The sequence below is a fragment of the Fringilla coelebs genome (assembly GCF_963513975.1).
Source record: "Fringilla coelebs genome assembly, chromosome: 6".
NCBI classification, from domain to species: Eukaryota; Metazoa; Chordata; class Aves; order Passeriformes; family Fringillidae; genus Fringilla; species Fringilla coelebs.
Genome location: NC_140034.1, coordinates 3662716 through 3681176, shown reverse-complemented (window position 1 = coordinate 3681176; position 18461 = coordinate 3662716). Strand labels below are relative to the sequence as shown.

The window sequence follows — 18461 nt, the reverse complement described above, 5'->3', positions numbered from 1 at the left end:
TCCAGGAGGTTGTGCAGGTGCTGTGCAAGTTCCCCTTTCCATGAACACTTCCATGGAGTGGGGAACAGGGAGCTTGCAGTGCCAGCACTGATGGTATCTGAACAGGCTTGGGCTGTATTCCTTCTTCCAACAGCTCAGCTTCTCTCCTTGACTGCTTTTCCCATAAATATATCCACTTTATTTCTGCATTATTTCTATTTTGCTGCTTTTTTTCTTCTAATATTTGGGTTTTCCAGCTAAGCTGCTGGTTGGGTTTTTGGCTTTTGGTGGCACACAGATGGAAAAGGGATGGACTTTAAGAAATGCTGTATAACCATTGTCAAGGCTTTTCAGTTCAGTTCACTGATGGTTCCTTCAGTTTGATCAGAGCATGCTGTCCTGAAATAAAGAGACTCAGTAAATGACTCAATTACCAATGAATTAATAACTGTTGGGTGTTTAGTTTAGCTCTGTCACCCTGCTTACTGTAGAGCTGTTTTCTGTAAGTGGTGAAAGATGAGATGTGTGATGTCTGAGGTGGCAAACTCTTGAGAAGCCAGGTTTCAGTGGGGATGCAGGGGATAACAGAATCCCAGAATGGTTTGGGTAGGAAGGGACCCTAAAGCCCATCTTGTTTCCATCCCCTGCCATGGGCAGGGACACCTCCCACTATCCCAGGTACTCCAAACCCCATCCAACCTGGCTTTGAACACTTCCAGGGATGGGACAGCTACAGCAGCATCTCTGGGTACCCTGTGCCAGGGCCTCACCATCCTCACAGAAATGAATTTCTTCCCAATATCCCATCTAACCCTTCCCTTTGTTTACATCCATTCCCCCTTGTCCTGTCATTCCAGGCCCTCTCCTGGAGCCCTTTTAGGTACTGTTAGCACAGCAAGTGCAAAGCAGCTGACAATTGGCTTAAGGCTTCCTCAGGTTAAAAGAGATGGGGAAAATTCTGCTTGAAATAACCACTATTGTATTGTAGTTGCATCCTGGAAACATCCTGGTTCTGATGGCAAAATTCCTTGCTATCAGATAGGTCTAATCTAAATGGAATGTTGCTTCCAAGTATTGTCCTACAGCCCTGTCATTTACTTGCTCATCTCCTTAATGTGGAAAACAGCTGCGGAGAAAGCAGCCCAGCCAATCCCAGGCATGGGTGCAGTGTCCCCTCCTAATTCTGTGCCAGACTTGGTGACACTCAACACCCAAACTGGTCCCTGGAATGAATAAAAATTATGGAAAATTGCTGAAAGAGTCATTGCTGAAATTGTCATTTGAGTTTTCTCTGGTCACATACAGAAATAAAGAATTAGGGCTTTGCTCATAACGTTTACAAACCTTAACAAAACTGGAAAACAAATCATGACAGTGTTTTCCTAATCACTGTGCTTGTTGTCTAAGGTCATCAGGATGGCTGCTACTTCCCAGTTTGCCAGTAGATACAAGAAGGATTTGAGTACAGAAGCCCTCAGGACCAAGGTTGCCCGCAGGAAATCCATCCTTCAGAAGGAGAACAGGCACAAGCTCTTCGAAAAGGGCCGGCAGCTGGGGCTGGCAGATGTCAATGTTCAGCTCTCCAAGGAAAGGGGAATTTCTGAGCTCACAGAAACCAAGGAGTTGTGCTCTCAAGAGAACAGCAGTGTGAAACAGAGTAAGTGAAGAATTGCAATAAACTTATTTTTAAATGTTAAAAATAAGTAGGTTTAGTAGCATGATCACAGAAACCTAATAGCAGTCAACATTTTAATTTGACAAAAAAGTTGAAGATTTAAAACCCTATCAGCCTTTACAAGTGTTAAAATCAAGACAATAAAATCTTAATACAGCTGTACCTTCCTCACTGATCCAGTGGTGTGAATTAAGCTTTTCTCTGATTTGTCTGCAGCAGCTAAAGGAAGAATGCATTTTGTTATTAATATTCAATAGAAGAGCCTTTATGATTGCTTTGTCCTTTAAGATGTAAAAAACTCCAGTCTAAAATACCATCTAATCCACATGCCTGTCATGTACTGAAAGTGTGCTTAGTAATGGGCAATTTTATATTATATATAAAATAATTAATGCATTGTAGGATTGTATTTTGAAAATGGCTAGTTTTTCGCAACTTCTTTTCCTCTCAGAAAATAGAGCCTGCATGTATGCTGAATTCTGCCCCCTGGCTCTCCTGGGTGTTTGTGGTTTAAGAAATTAAGTTAGCATTTAAAAATGCCAACAGGTTTTTTAGAAATACTTTCACCTTTAGTATTTTGATAGCAGAAGATTATTGGAGGATGGTAATTTTTTGAAGATTATTGGAGTGCAGTCTGTGTGTAATAATATCAAATATGAAATTTAATAATTTTGTCTTGACTGTCTTTCATAAATTTCAATTTTAAGTGGATATTAATTTTTCAGGTAGATATAATTCAAGTTTGGCAACATCTTAAGGTTTTTTTCTTTCATATAACTTCTGCCTCATTTCTTCTCAGCCTGAGTCAATCTTTGGTATCTAAAGCTGGGTTTTCAATGACATTGCAAGTGTTTGAATAGAGAAACTGGTACAAATAAACCAAATAAGATGAGGTGTTAATTTTCATACCAGTACCCTTGCAAGCCTGTGAAATGGGAGTGAGTTTATAGTAGTCCTCAGGTGGATATTTGGGGAATTCTATTTGTAAGCTGAAATTTACCATTGAATTCCCTTTTAGTGGGAAGGGTTAAAACACTTTAGAGATTCCAGTCAGTTCTGCTCTTTGACTTACTCAAAGAGCAAGAGTTCCTCTTCTAGCTTGGCAGAGTTTATTGGAAATTTCTGACTTTTTGTTGTGTCAAAAGCCATCTTCTTGATTTTCTAACACATCTGCCTTGCATGTCTGCTGCAGAGGCAGCCCCAAGTGCAGCCACCAAGAGGATGAACGAGCGCAGGGAGATGCTGCAGCGCTACAAGGAGGAGAAGGAGCTTCGCAAACTGCAGGAGCAGAGGGAGAAGGCCAAGAAAGGGGTGTTCAAGGTTGGGCTCTACAGACCAGCTGCACCTGGCTTCCTTGCACTTGCTGCTGCTGAGGAACCTGCAGTTGCAAAGCCAAGAGAGAAGGTAACAATGGGAATATTTAATATCTAAATTAATTGCATCTGTGTACTCCGTTTAAATTGATGTTTGTGTACAAGATGTGTGTGTTATTCCAAATAAGCTGTTTATTTTGCAAAGGCTTTATTGATGTTATGCTAAAGGAGTAATTTGGCTCATTCTCTTTTCCAAACAAAGCTGGAAACAGTACTAATGATATGTGGATTTTTGTGTTTGTGACTATGTTCAGTTCAAAAACTGGAATGATTCATCCACAAAGGAAAGAGCTGTGTTATTTTAGAACTAGTAACTTGTTCATATTTAGTCAACTCAGCTTTGAAAGCTTCCCAGATTGCACACTTGACCCATTTTGCACAGACATGTTGTTTTTCACATTTATGCTTCTTGCTCAGTCTCAGTGACAAAGGGAAAAAGGAGTTTATTAACTCTCATTTCCTTGGGGATGTTTCCAGGCAGCTCCTGCTTTCTCTGGAAGGATTACTCGGTCAAAAGCCAAGATCCAAGAAGGAAAATCCATGATACCAACTCTGATACCAACTGCATCTAAGTCCTCTATGGTTTGTTTTTTATATATACACAACTTCAGTGAATAAATTTAGAGAAAGGGATGCAATTTCAGACTCGGGGTAATATCTTTACAAGTTTGATTAGATCAGTAGAAGCAGAAAAGAGCACAGGTTTTCTGGATCTGTTTGTCAATCAAGTTTTTCAAGATACTGAAACTGTTGCTTAAACATTTTTCTTCACTCTTTTTCTGACCATTTATTAACTAGATGGATAATGCACAATAGCATATCCCTAAACCAATCTATTTTATGTTATCCTTAATGTCTCTCTACTTTTTAAAGTTCCCTGTGCCAAATTATTTGACTTTTTTCTTTACTATAATCTAGGTTAGATAGATGAGGAAAGAAATTGGGTTGCTGATTTTCTGTAAATCTGATACTTCACAAAAAACCTGTTTTTTTCTCCTAGGTCAGTGCCCACGGACAGAGTGTACGCTCTACACAGGCAGGACATAAACAGATGAGTACAGCCAAAGTGGCTGAAAAAGAGAAAGGTATGGCAATACAGCTGAACCTGAAAGTTGGGTGGTTTTGGGGAGAAAGATCCACAGCACATTTTTGGGTGTAGGAAGGAAGGAGGAGATTTTAAGATGGCAATTCCTACCAAAGGCAGCAGCTGGCAGATTATCAAGTGTGTGACTCCAGGGACCACATGAGCTTTTTGCCTTCATAGGCTGGGGGAAATGGAATGCAGGGTCCTGACAATCCTGGTTACTGATTATTCCCCCTGGGAGAGGGAAAAGAAACAGGTCAGTAGGCAAATTGCACAACTGCCAGATGCCTCAGCTCCTGGAGCTGTGCAGAGGTTTCTGTTTGCCTCAAGAAGAATATCACAGGTAGTGACTGCTGTTAGAAAAGAGCAAGTACCTTCTGTGTCTGTCACTTTATGCCACAATTACAGATATTTCTTAAGAAAACAGCAATTAAAAATAAACAACCTGTGCCACCTTTAAGGGATTTGAATGCCTTGGATCAGAAACTCTTCTTCATAGCTCAGTGATATCCTTAAGTAGATACAACCAAGTCATGTGGAATGCTGATGTTAATGCAAGAGATTCAGTAATTCAGAGTGAAATGACTTTCACATCATTAATCTAATCAAATCAGCAAGCCGCAGACCTTTATTTAATTTCAGTAGTGCACTTGGTGAATACTGAAAAGATGTATTATTAGTGTTTGATATAACAATTAAAATGTTTAATTTTTGCAAAATGGTCATCCATTGATTATTTATTTGTAAAATTAATTATTTCTTTTGTACTGAATCAAGGATATGCATTAAACTTCCCTGCCCATGGCTGGGAGGTTGGAATGAGATGATCCTTAAGGTCCCTTCCAACCCAAACTGTACTGTGATTCTTTAAAACACCAACATAAAAATGTTTGGGAAGTGAATGTTTGATAAATCCGATGTTGTAGTTATTTACCCAGTGATTTTTTCCCCCAGCTTTTCATTCTAGCTTGTACAGAATCACAGGTTGACAATAAAGACAGGAATAGCATTAACAGTAACCAAGTGGGGATTTCAGACAGGCAGGGAATGGAATAAAGAGCTCCCATGAAATTTGTCTGTGCAGGAAAGTGCTGTCATTTTAAAGCCTGTTAGAAACAGTGCTAAAACACAAAGATGAAAATGATGAAGATGGGTAATACAGTGCATGAACTTGTCATGTTTTATAAAATATTTCAGAGCCAATTAGTCTTAAGAGTACTTTGTTAGATTGCATTAAATTCTGACCTTGGAAATCTTTCATATAATGGCCAGGGCATCACTTTGTTACACCAATGGTTTGCTTTAGCTTCCAGCTGTGCAAATAACCATGGCAAAGATATTAATCTAAAAATCTTCATCTGTAAAGCAGAGAGGGCCTTGACTCTGCTTGCAGGGAGCAGTGGGAAGCATTCCTTATTAATGCTATGCTAAGGGAGTAATTATTAATGTTTTGATGAGAAAGTTTGTGCATGGCATCCAACACACTGGTACCTTGATGGACCTGTGCAGTAAAACCTCCAGTCAGGATCCCTCAGTGCATTGCTTGGATGCCAGGGCCAAGCTATGCTCTGAACTGACCAAACCCTGCTCATTCTGGCAAACCCATGCAACTGATAACTGCTGGTGCATTTCTCTGATTTCTACAAAATGGAAACTTTTGGTTATTACTTGAGTGCAGCTCCTTCTTAAACTTGGAATCTCTGGGATTAATCTCTCTTGCAGTGTTGCAGACTGCAGCCCAACCAGCCCCAAGTGTGAGAGTCACCAGAGCAGCTGCCTCTGCAGCCAGGCAGGTGCTGAAACCAACTGCTGCTACTGCTGGTAAGTGAGGCAGAGCTGTGTAGCCCAGCTGTACCTTAGACTGCATTTAAGTCATGCCAAATTATCATCTAAGAAGAGGCCTAAATGCTGGATCACCCAGACTTTTGTCTGGAGCTCTAGTGCAGTATCTACATCAACAGGTTGAAACCAACACTTCCCACAAAACCCATCAGTGTGGAGCATCCATGTCCACATGGTAATTACAAACTCAAAGAACAAAGCCAGCACTGGTAGAGATTGGCACTTTGGCTGTTTATGGCCATATAATTATTAAATGTGTGAGCAGGAACATCTCTGCAGGAGATGAGAGCCTTCGTTCTTCAGGTGAGGAATTTCTCTTTGTCTAGATTTGCCTGTTTACTGGAATTCAGTCCAGCAACAGAATTCTTATGCCATATAGAGATTAAAAATCTAAACTCAAATGGCTTGGCACTCTCTCTACAACCTTTTAGGAAATAAGGTGACTTTTATTTTTACTATATGACAAGATCTAAAGATTGATGGCTTAATGAATCTGTCTTCTTGATGATACATCTGTTACTAGCCTGTTAAATCCTAGGCCAGGCTTTCTTTTGAATGAACTTTTGCAATGCTGTTTCTTCCCTCTAGCCACCTCCCACCCAAGAAATAAAACAGTCTATCCCTATCTTTAGCAACTGGGTTTTTATGGCAGTGTTTTGGTGAAAGATTACATGAATCAGATGCCTTTTTGACCTCTGGGAGTGCCTCTTTTTGTAGGTAACCAGTCACAGAGAAAGGCAGCAAGCACAGTAGGAAAGCAGAAGAAAGCTGTCAAACCTGATCCCATAAAGGTAGGTCATGTAATAGTTGAAATGGAAAAGCAGTAAAACTTATTTAAGAGCCAATAACTGTGTCATTGTAGCTGAAGTGCTCAAGCATAAAAGCAGTAATTTCAGTAATAAGCTAGAATTTGGGAAGGACTTGTATGTATTTATACTGCCATATTTTAAAAATTAGGATCAAATTTAGTGCTCATATAGAATCACAGAATACTGTGACTTAGAAGAGACCCACAAGGATCATCCCAGTCCAACTGCTGGTCCTTCACAGGACAACCCCAAGAATCCCACCATGGAGATGGACATGGCTGATGAATGATTTGATTACTAATCAGCATTTGGACAATGATTTAAAATAGACAAGAAGTTCTTACATGACATATCTGATGTTTTAACTAGTCAAAAAAAAAAAAAAATGGACAGCTTTGCTGGCTTAATCTAGCAGCTGTAAATTTTTGAAGTGATTCTGAATGGATCCTTTTCCTGCTCAGGTAACAATATGAGACTCTAGAAGTTAAGAAATAAACACATTTTAAAATTTAGGTTTTTAATAAAAACCTAAATTTTAGGTTTTGAACCACCAAAAAATAAAGCTGGAAATGTTGTTCTCCACAAAGGAGAACACTATTCACTGCATCATTTACAGCTGAAGGCAGTCATTGTGGTTCTTGGTGTCATCACTTCCAGATTTTTTTATGCATTCATGTGCAGGCAGTTCTGTACAAGAGCTTTCCATGATTTTTTCCTTCTTTTGCTCCACTCTTCCCTCTCACACCTCCCATCTCCACCTTGTTCCTGTAACTGGAGCCGTGCTTTAGAGTGTTTGAGATTGTGCAATCACACCCAAACAGGAGGTGAGAACACTTGTATCTTCCTTGGACAAGCACCTCTTCACAGGCATGAGTCCCTGCCAGTTGGTAAACTCTTGCTGTAGCCACAGGCAGCTCATTTGGAAAGGTTGGCTAAAAGCAAAATTCAAGGTTTACATTCCTAGCAGAAGTGACTGAAGTATAACAAGACTTTTAGTGGGTTGAAGATATATATTTTCTTGAAAAAACACCCAAAGTTTTTTCTGGCTGGCTTGAGCTAACAATCTCAATTCGGTATCTCAGAAATGTGTTCTGTGTGACTATCTGGTCACTCATCTCACAAGAATGTAAATTATTGTTTAATTTGTTTTTCCTCTTTTAATGACATTCTGTGGTGGTAACTGCACTTGTCTTGGGTTGCATTCCTCAGCTATCAGCCTATTCCAGCTTGTTTTTCAGTCTTTGGATTGGAGTATGTGCATAAAAAATGACTATTCAACAGTCTTAGTTGGATTAGGAGCCAGTAATTCTATTCTTGAGGATTTTATCACCTTAAAGCTTTTATTTCTAGCAGTGGGAGCAAGCATTTGTCAATTTTAATTATTGCTTGGTTGGTAAGGTGTTCTGCTTTAGCCCCTGGAGTGGATTGTTGCATTTTTTGTAGTGAAGTGTTCACTTCTGTCTCTAGAACGATTTGAAGGTGTCAGAAATGGTTGGACTTGTTGGTAACTCATCAATTCTGTCCAAGTGTGCTGGTTTAGGAGCTGATTTACCTTAAGCTGTTCCCTTCCTGATGGCTTTCAGACACTCATGTTATAATTCATCCCATGCCTATTGCAAACACATGGTTTGATGATTTGATTTGTCTTTCTATGCTGTTACAGATAATTTCTTCTAAACATGAAGTGGAGACAAATGCTGGAGTGAATCCAGGGTCGGAAAGTTCTGCAGCTGATTCCAAATGCTCAGTGCCAGTAGAACTTCAACAAGAACAAACCTCAGTGGAAAACAACAATTTTTCTCCAAGGAGACCCAGAACACGCTCCTTTGCCCCTCAAAACTTTGTGTTTCAGCCTCTGAGTGGATTGGCAACCTACACTGTGACACCCATGTCTCCTTCAAGGGCAAATGCTTTTTTGACACCCACTGCTGTCTGGAATTTTTCAAAATCTCCAATGTAAGAGTCTTCCTTCTAATGGGACCTAAAATGCAAGTGAACCTCTGTGGAGATGCAAAAATCATTTTTCTATAGAAAGATTCACTCTTTAACAAAGTGATGTGGTGTTGTAACACATGATCCTCATGGTTTCTATCTTTGCTTAAATATGGACTTAACAGCAGATATGGATATAATAACAGATATGGATATAATCCATTATTCTGTCCATGCCTGAGGAGCTGCTGTCATGGACTCTGCCCTGTATCTATCTGCACTGATTTATTTATTTATTTATTTATTTGAGTTCTCTGGTGTTGTGTGGAAGTTTGCCTTCTAAACTGTGCATTTCTGTGAAATTGGCCATATTTGATGTCACTTTTTCAATGTGTCTTAACTAAATGTACTTTTGTTTGTTTCCAGCAAAATATTTGAAAAATCCAGTGAAACTAAAGCACAAAAGCCTAATTTAAAAAGTCAACCTTCACCTTCTATTAAAGGCATTCAAGAACAGCAAATGACCACAAGTTTGAAAGGAGGAGGTAGGAAGTTCACATTTAGTTTATGCTGATACTTTTAATTATCACCAGATTCTGAACAAATTCCTTTCATGCTTTTCAGCAGGTGAATCAGATGAGAGAACTTCCACTCAGAGATCAAACAAAACTCCTGTTTCAACAGCACTTGCAGTGAAGTCAGATGATACAAGAGAGCAAGAGCATGATGTGCCCTATTTCAGGTTTGGGTTCACTTGTTTCACTTCCCTGATGTCCATTTGAAGATTCTTAATAAGAAAAATGAGACTTCTTCTAAAGATCAGCTTAATTTAATGCTGATTGGTGTCTGTCAGCTGTGACCTGAGCAGGCTGACATTACTGTTTTCCTTTTTATACCTTAAGGTACAAAAGGTGCCTTTTCTACCTGTTTTCCTTGCACCTAAGTGCAAGGAAAGTATGGAAAATTCTGGAGATAACACCTTGTTCTAAGGATCATGAAAAGAAATTGCACCTCAGCCACTCAGCAAAATAAAACAATCTAATCTTCAGCTCAGAGGCTGTGGATTCTCTGAGAGCAAAAGGATAGTAACCATTAACAGCCACCACAAGTCAGGAAATTCTCCAAACCCTTATTTTTCCTCTGTCCTTCTATTTTCAGAAACATTCTTCGGACTGAGACAGAGAGGCTGCTGTCTCAGTGCCTACAGTGGGAAGGAAACCTTGAGCTGGAAATTCCAGAGGATGGTAAGAGTGAGCTGGAGTAAGGCACCAGAAGGGGGCTCTGGGAACTCAATGGGACAGACAGAAGGACATGTATGTGCTGTTTGCAAAACAGCAAAAAATAATCTGCAAAGCTGTACTAGGGAAGGTTTAGAGTTGGATCTGCCAAAAGATAGAAAGTCTCCTATTCCTAAAATTTGTGTTGCACTTGCAGTGATGGTGATTGATAAAGTGAACAAGTGCACATCAAAATAGTTGTTCTGTTGCCAGTCAGTATTTAATGTAGGAACTTTAACCAAGCTGGTTTTTCAAAATAAGATTAGTTTTTAATGTGGAGTCAGTGCCCTTATCTGGGAAAATATAGATGACTCCAGCAATGCTTATCTTTAAGACTTGAGAGAGTAATTTTTTTTTTTTTGAAAGAAGCAACTTCAGAGCATTTCAGTGGACAGGAAAGCTCCATCTCAATTGAATTGCAGGTTTACAATAGGTGGGACAACAAATTCCTGACTCCTCAAACACTTATTTACTCAAGATATCCTGTATTTTTTTTTCTTCTTGCTGTCAGCTAAAGACCTGATTCGCTCCACAGTTGGTCAGACAAGGCTGCTCATAGGAGAAAGGTTCAAACAGTTTGAAGGACTGGTTGATAATTGTGAATTTAAACGAGGTGAAAAAGAAACAACATGTACAGACCTGGATGGATTTTGGGATATGATTAATTTTCAGGTATGTACTTGCCTGTTAACTTAGTAAGGTAAAACTGATGGAGTTATTTATGAAGCAAGTATTGAAAATTTTTTTGCTATATTTTTTATCTTTAATGTAAAAAATGCAGGTCCTTTTTTTAACACCTTGTGACAGTGAATAGTTGCAGTTGGGATACTATGACTTATAATTCATGGACCAGTTCTCCTGTTGTGTGTTCTTTTGGGCTGTGTGTCTTTTCTGTCTCTGGAATGAATATGTTTAGCCAAATCTTACTCTGTTTTGGAGTGAGGATACAATGTCTACCTCCCAGTTTTTGGAAAATTCCTGAAGCTCACCTGAAAAGCAGGGGTTTCATGCTTCAATATGAGAATAATGCAGGAACTACAATAACTCTATTTAGAGCTGAGCTTAGGTGGTAGAAAACCTTCATCTCTTTTCCTCTATTGATGCTTTCTTTAGTTTCAGAATGAAGTATAATCTGAATTATCAAAAGAGCTCTCAACAGTATTTGTAAACCAGCAAACAAAGGAGTTTGTAAGTAATTAAATTAAATGCAGACATGGATTTGTTATGGTCCTAGTCACAGGTTTTGATTTCTCTGCAGAAAGCATAAGAGTTTGATCTCCTTCTTCTGAAGTATTTGAGAGATGTTTCCTGCAGGATGGAAGACTGTGCTTGTTTGAATAAAGGTTATTTCACAATGTATTCTTTTGCTTTCCTTAAATGTGACCAACAGGTTGAAGATGTGAATAAAAAATTTGATAATCTGGTGAAGCTTCAAGACAATGAGTGGCAGCCACTTGATGTCCCAAGCAAAGCAGTTGTCAAGGTATGAATACCCCTAAAGCACATCTTGCATGGCTTCTTTAGATATATTGAATATTAAGTGAAATTCCTCTCAGGGTGCACCCTTCTCCCTCACCTCTCTTGTATTTTTTGTTGGGTTTAGTCCTAGTTCCCTCTTCTGGCTGGTAAGATTAGAACCAAAAATTAACTATATGTTTTTGGAAGTCATTGGATTCAATGCTAGTAAGACAAATCTCTTAAATTTAGGATATAAACTTACTCTTCAGATGTAAAATAATTTATATGGGCCACTGACTTAACTGGAAAGTAAACCACCCAGGAATTTGGGAGTGACTGCCAGTTTTGAGCAGGGAGTGCTCCATTGTAATGGTGTGCCATTAAGCTAACACCATGGGTGGCTTTAAACTGCTGCTTTTCTAAGCACAAATGGATCTAACACTCTCCAAAACAAGTTAGTACTTATTGCAAAATGAGCTGTACTGAGTTGTTTTATCTACTCTTTGGTTTGAAATATAGAATTGCTTCTGAATATCAAGTTGTATTTGCATTGCCTAAGCTCTAAGTTCCTTGAGACTGCTTAGCTAATTATTACATTGAGATGAAGGTGGATAAGAAACTCCAGGCATGAGAAAACAGAGGGATTGTGGTCTGTGGGAGCTGCCATAAATGCCAGAACTCTTCAGGTGGTACAAAACAAAACTTCCCTTAGAAAACTAATTGCCAAGAGAGGCTTCGCTGACTGCCTGGAGTCTGTCCTGTGGTTACACTGTGTCCCTGCCACTAGGAGTCCCTGCATCCCACTGCTTCCACAATCTTTCTGAATTTATTAGGGGGAAAAAGTTATATTGAGGATTTTGGAACTGGAGATTCATTTGAAAAAAGATTATTAATGTTGTCATCACAGACTTACCTTAACAGCTGGATGGCAGCACAAGAAATGCTGGGGGTGGGCAGAGGCCTTGATGCATAAAATTGTAGAATTGTTGAGGTTGGAAAAGTCACCAAATCCAACCATTCCTCCAACACTGGCAATGCCACCACCAGTGCCACCACCACCTGTCCCCAAGTGCCACATCACATGGCTTTTAAATCCCTCCAGGGATGGGGACTCCACCCTTCCCTGGGCAGCTGTGCCGGGGCTGGACAACCCTTTCAATGGAAATATTTTTCCTCATATCCAATCCAAACCTTCTCTGGTGCAAATTAATCCAGTTCCTCTCCTCCTGTCCCTGTTCCCTGGGAGCAGAGCCTGAATCCCCCCTGGCTGTCCCCTCCTGGCAGGGAGCTGTGCAGAGCCACAAGGTCCCTCCTGAGCCTCCTTTTGCTCCTTGCTGTGTCTGTAGCAGCAGCCCCTGTGCAGAGATCCATGTGTAATTGCTCCTGTGCAGAATTTCCAGGTGTGACCCAGCTTTCTTTCATTCCAGAAAAAGGCAGTGCCAAGTGGAGTGCCCAAGGCCAAGCTGGAAGCAGCTGCCAGAGCTGCTGCCCGGAGCCGCCTGGCTTCTGTCAAAGCAGCCATGAGGGACAGAATGAAACAGGGGGGAGATGCTGAGGGTACCCAGCAGGGGAGACTGCCAGAGGCAGAAAAAGTGGTTTTTGAAGCAGGATTTTTCAGGATTGAAAGCCCTGTGAAAAACTTTTCAGGTAGGTGAAGGCTAATCATGATTTCTGTGATCTGAAAGTACCAAAGAGAGTTTAATCCATTTCACTGGGGAGAGGAATTGTGCTGTTTGTTCTGGCTACAACTCCAGGACTGGACACACTGTTTCAGCCAGTGACTGATTACATCAGGGCTCCAAAGTAAACTGGGGTACATGAATGTGCTGATTCGAGTGGTTATGGCAGCATGAAATCCCTGCTTAAACAAAGGTGCAATAGCTGGTTCATGTTTTCCCAGCATAAATTTAATAATGAAATTCTAATCTGAGCTTTCCCAGATTCAGCTGATGAGCCTCTTCATCAAAGTCAATGCCAGCTCACATCCTCTAATTGTAGCACAGTAATTGGGATTTTTTTTTTTTTAAACTAAACCTCTTGCAGTGCTTCTTCAAAGCTGCAGATAAAGTCCACTCATAATCTGTGCTCATGGTTAACAAGATTGTAACATAATCCAGTTTACTATAAAAGCTGTTTAATAGTTCAGGTTTTTTAACAGGTGCTCAAAATATAACTTCATTTTCAGCATCTTATCATATTGACATCTGTATGCAGCCAGTATTTCCAGTACTTCTGTTTCTCTAATTTCTAGTCTATAATTTGATTATTCCCTTTTTTTGGGTACAGATCTCTCTTCTCATGACAAAACTAAATTTTTTTTCATGTGCCTCTTGTTAGTAGGGGGGAACTTCTGAAAAGCTTTGAGCAACACTGGGTTTAAGTCAACTCCGGCAGAGAATCTCTTCTAAGCATCAGTTCTGAGTCTGTGTCTTTTAAACTCTATAAAAATGGCCTAATTTGAAAGATGGAAGTTAATAATTTCAATTTGTTTTTGCAAGTGTATATAAGATTTCCATCTAATATTTGTATAAGATGATTGAACAAGCAGAAAACAGTTGGGTCCCTGGTTAGAATCATAATGATCAGTTCATTTCAGCTTCTGGAAACTGCTGTAGGAATGAAACATGAAACGCATTTTCCAGGTTTGCTTCCAAGGACCCCTGGAAAACTGGCAAATCCAAGATCATCCATTAGATCTTTGCTTTCTTCTCCCCTCTGTAACCCTGAGGATGCACCTGCAAAACAAACCCCATCAGCCCTCAAAGGCTTTCACCCAGCACAGAGTTTGAAAATGGACCAACTACCCACTGAACAAACTCCCCCACTGGATAAACTCCCTGAAGGTCTTGAACAAAGGTAGGCATGTTAAAGCAGCTTTTAATTAACCTTGTACAAATCATTTTAGAGTTGGAACTGAAAGACATGATGTGAAATCCATTAAATGTTACCTTTCAATTTGGCAGTGATAAAGTTTGCAAAGTACCTCTGACTTTTCCTTCCCTTAAGCAAATATTAAGAGCTTTGCCCAAATGTAATTTTGCTGCTGGGGTAGAAATTTGTTTGCCCAGGAAGTTTGAGTTTGATGTAGCTCAGCAGTGCCAACCAAGGCAGCAAAACTGCAGAACAAATTGTAAGATTAGTTGGACAAGTCAGAAGGTGATTGATGAAGATGATTGAGAAGAATGAAAATGTTTTGGTTTCTCTTCCAGCATTTCTGTGGTTGCAGAAGAAATGTGTCTGGCTGCTGGCACAGCAGAGGGAAATAAGGTAAGTCCTGCATTGTTCATGGATGTGCTTTAAATATTCTGTTTTTACTAGCAAAGGAAAAATTCTTTTGATTACCCCAGCCACTTGGATTTCTGAATAAATCCTCACTTAGAAGTCTTGTGTATTCCTCAGGGCAGTGCTTTTTACCTCTGGGTGGACAAAGGTAGGAACTGCTGCAGTTTGGGGACCTTGTCTTGCTCTTCAGAGCTGTATTTTGGAGGTCCTGGCTGCTCCAGGGGAACACTTGTCACTTGGAGAAGCAATGTTCCTAGGAGTCCACCACCTCCTGTTTTCTGGTGGGGATTTTTAAAATGCATTTAAAGTATAATAATGCATTATGTACATAATAATGCATTAAGTGCTTTTATGGACCCTGGCTAAAAGCAACAGCACTCAGTCCTCAGAGCATCCTCCCCAGCAGAGCATTGGGCTCTTAATCTCCTTAATTAGTTAAAAGAACTAATCCAAGTGTCAGAAATCCATCTTGGTGACATTGCCTGTGTTTGAGTAGTTTTTAAAGAGGAATGTGACCTCTAATTCAGATGATACTGTGCTACCAGTGAAAGTCAGTGCTTTGGAGCCAATCATTCTTTGGTAACTTGCACTGGAAATGGAGTCTTTAAATTTTATTTGTTACTGCTTGGATCTGTGCATGACTGCAGTCATTTCCCCTTCCATCCCTCTACATATAATATATATATTTAAAAAGTCCTGGTTACTGATTTTTTTTCTTGAGGCTTCTACTTCATCCTTTATTAAAATGAGAGTTGGTGATTTCTCTCTCTGGGGAAACCTTTCAGTGGTGCTGATGGGTTTTTCTGGAGGAAAAGTCACCAGATAACACGTGAAGTTCAAAACCTTCTTTTCTGTGAAAGAGCTTCCCTTATACTGTCAGAGGCATTTTTAGGCTTTAAAGGGTGTTTGGGATATGAGTCACAGCCTTAACCCTCAGCCTTGGCCTGCCTGTGCCTTGCACAGTGCCTGGAGTTAAAATTCCATCTCTCCTGAACTCTCCATAAAATCTGTAGGTGAGGTGTGTGGACTTGGTCTGAACATAACAGGGATGTGGCTGGGAACAGAGAAGATCCCTGTTTTTCAGGTCCTGGGAAATTCTAGCAGTGAATCAAAAGCAGTGGATGGCATGGAAGAGATGGAACTGTCTGCTGCAGAACAGGGACAAGACATCATCATGTGCAGCCCAGAGAAGGAGACAAACTCTGCTCAGTCTGGAGAGCCACAAATCCATCAGCCAGGTGCTTATCTCAGAGCTGCATGGGTGGCATTGCTGGGGCCTTCTGTTATCCTCAGGATTTATGATAATCTGAATATTACTCTTTGAAATCAGATTGATTGGTGGGTGCTGTTAGAAAAGCCTCCCTTAGCTGGTGTGACTTAAACACAAATTGCACATGAGCAAACAGTGCCCCTGGATTTCTCTGAACAGCTTCTGAGTGCTTTGTGAAAGAGAAAGCTAATATAAAGAAATAAATACAGTTTAGAGTATGGATTTCTTATTTTCATAAATACAGAAAACAGTGCTGTTTTTTCAACTTTGGCAGCATCAGACTAACTTCTTTTTTTTAAATTATGTACTTATTTTTCAGATGTTTCACGCAGGGATTTGACACTCATTGATAGAAATCCTTTTGATATGGTAAGTTGACCTTCAAGTTTATTTGACTAAGGCAAGCTGCATGTTGCAGGACTGTTCACCTTTGCTGCAGACTCAGTTACTGCACAAAGGAAATTAAACTCTTAAAGATGTTATCAAGCCAGTTGATGTGGCTTTAAATACAAACCACATTCCAGCTGTCTCCTTGCTGGGCTCACACTGGTATTTCTTATTGCACATGATGAGTGTAGGATGAATCAAGACATTTGTAGCAGGACCATGTCTGATTCTTGACAGATTGAGCCTTTAAATTGTGCTTTCTTACAAATTTTCTTGTAGATATTCACTAACGGCCTTTTTTTTCCTACCCCAAATCTTTTTTTAATCACCTCAGCATTTAGAGCTGGAAGTAACATTCAGCAGGGAAAAGCAGGTGTGCAAAAGCTTTCACATTTAATACAATTTATAGAATTTGGGTGTAGGTTTTCTTGTGAAAAATCCTCTTTAAAATATGGATTACTGAGTAAGGAGTGTCTGCCTTCAGCGTGGACCATGTGTAATCACTTTTTATTTTATGCCTGGGAAATTAGCTTGTAAAACTACTTTTGGGAAAATCAGAGTCCTTGCAGTGCTCTGTGGTTTAAGTGTTCCTCAAAACCCTGACTCCACTCTCTGGCTCTTCCCACAGCCAATGCTGGATGCTGAGCTTCCCTTCACTCCAGTCAAGACCAAAGCCCAGAAGTTTGCAGCAGCTGAAGTATTCAGTGACCTCATTGTGTTTTCTCCTGTTGGTCCCTCTGGGGATCAATGAAAAGTGACTTTAAATGCAAAATATGTAAATTCTGTGAACAGGAAGCTCACAGAGGGTATCTGGAACACAATCTGCTACCCTGGAACCGTGTTGAGAGAGGAAGAGTACCCATGGTAGCAGATCTGATCATGGGGTTTGTATCATTTGATGGTGCAGTTGTGATGCACCAAGCTCTGCTGTACATCAGTAGTGGGCTGTGTTCTGGTGATCCCTGCTGTATCCTCTGGCTGTAAATTCTGACTGCAACCTGAAGCATTTTTATGTTGGTGTCATTTAATATATGTCCTGTCTCCTTCAGGTTGTAAAACTGTTCACCTTTAAGCTTTTCTACCTTGATCTGACCTCATGACTTATTGTTATTACCCCCCACCAGCTGTGCCTGTGCCCTGTATCTGCTGGGAGGCACCTTCTGGGGTGGCACCCAGCCTGTGTAACACTCTGCCCTGCTCTGGGGGTACCTGTGCACCCCCAGGCTGCAGTGTCTGTGTGTTAACACCAGCCTCAGCACCAGCTCTGGCAGGGTTGGATGCATGCAATTCTTTCCTGGGAAAGATTTCCTGGTGTGTAACAACCACTGGATTTGTAATATCATAAACTAACTCAGAACTAGGATTTCTAAGTCAGATAATACCTTTTTTTGGTGATGTATCGAAATAGGCATTGATATTATTTCCTTTAAGGATGCAGTTTTCTATTGAGTATCTTAAGGCCCCATGTTTTCTACTTGTTTTTGACATGTTTATGCTCAGTCTCTTCTCTCATCTTGTTCCTTGTGCATTCCCCATCCAGATTGTAACATACTTGTGCATAAGGATCATGCCAGTTCTGTAGACTGTGGATTTGAGGACTAGCATTACAGTGCCACCATTTGTTATATTTTTAACAAATACCTCACTGGTCTTCTTGTACCAGTGACCTGAGTGTAACACACACATCCTTCCATCAGCCTTGATCCCAAAGCAAGCAGAGATTTCAGTCCTTCAGCAGAAAGTGTTGCTGCCACTGCCAGGGGTTGAGTTTTAACCTGGAAGCTGTGTACTGATTACACTGAATAAAGAGGAAGCTGATGTGTGCTGGAGTCCATTTTCTTCATTTCTAACTCCTGCTCTAGGGCTCCTTTTAATTTTAATCACTTTCCTGCTGAGGAATGGTTGGGGGGGAATTCAAAGCCCATCCAGTTCCACAGACCAGGTTGCTCCAAGCCCCATCCAACCTTGTCTGGGCTGGGGCAGCCACAGCTTCTCCATGCTGGTGGTAGCAGTGTGCTGCTCTAGACTGCTGCATCTGCTGGAAATTTTAAGGACTCTGCTTGTAACTTGGCACTCAAAATATAAAAGGAGTC

At 40.4% G+C, this 18461-nt stretch overlaps 1 protein-coding gene across 1 annotated transcript; it reads left to right on the top strand.

Moving 5' to 3' along the window:
• Window positions 1-1395: 1395 nt before the first annotated feature.
• Window positions 1396-17119, top strand: DLGAP5 (DLG associated protein 5; the record flags this gene model as incomplete). Its single annotated transcript, XM_084207640.1, has 18 exons — window positions 1396-1636; window positions 2853-3058; window positions 3505-3609; window positions 4028-4112; window positions 5834-5932; window positions 6671-6744; window positions 8426-8718; window positions 9121-9239; window positions 9319-9436; window positions 9853-9938; window positions 10483-10643; window positions 11362-11454; window positions 12857-13076; window positions 14072-14285; window positions 14639-14696; window positions 15796-15949; window positions 16301-16350; window positions 16997-17119. The coding sequence occupies 18 exons, from the start codon at window positions 1396-1398 to the stop codon at window positions 17117-17119; spliced, it is 2499 nt and encodes an 832-aa protein (XP_084063766.1).
• Between the last annotated feature and the right edge of the window lie 1342 nt (window positions 17120-18461).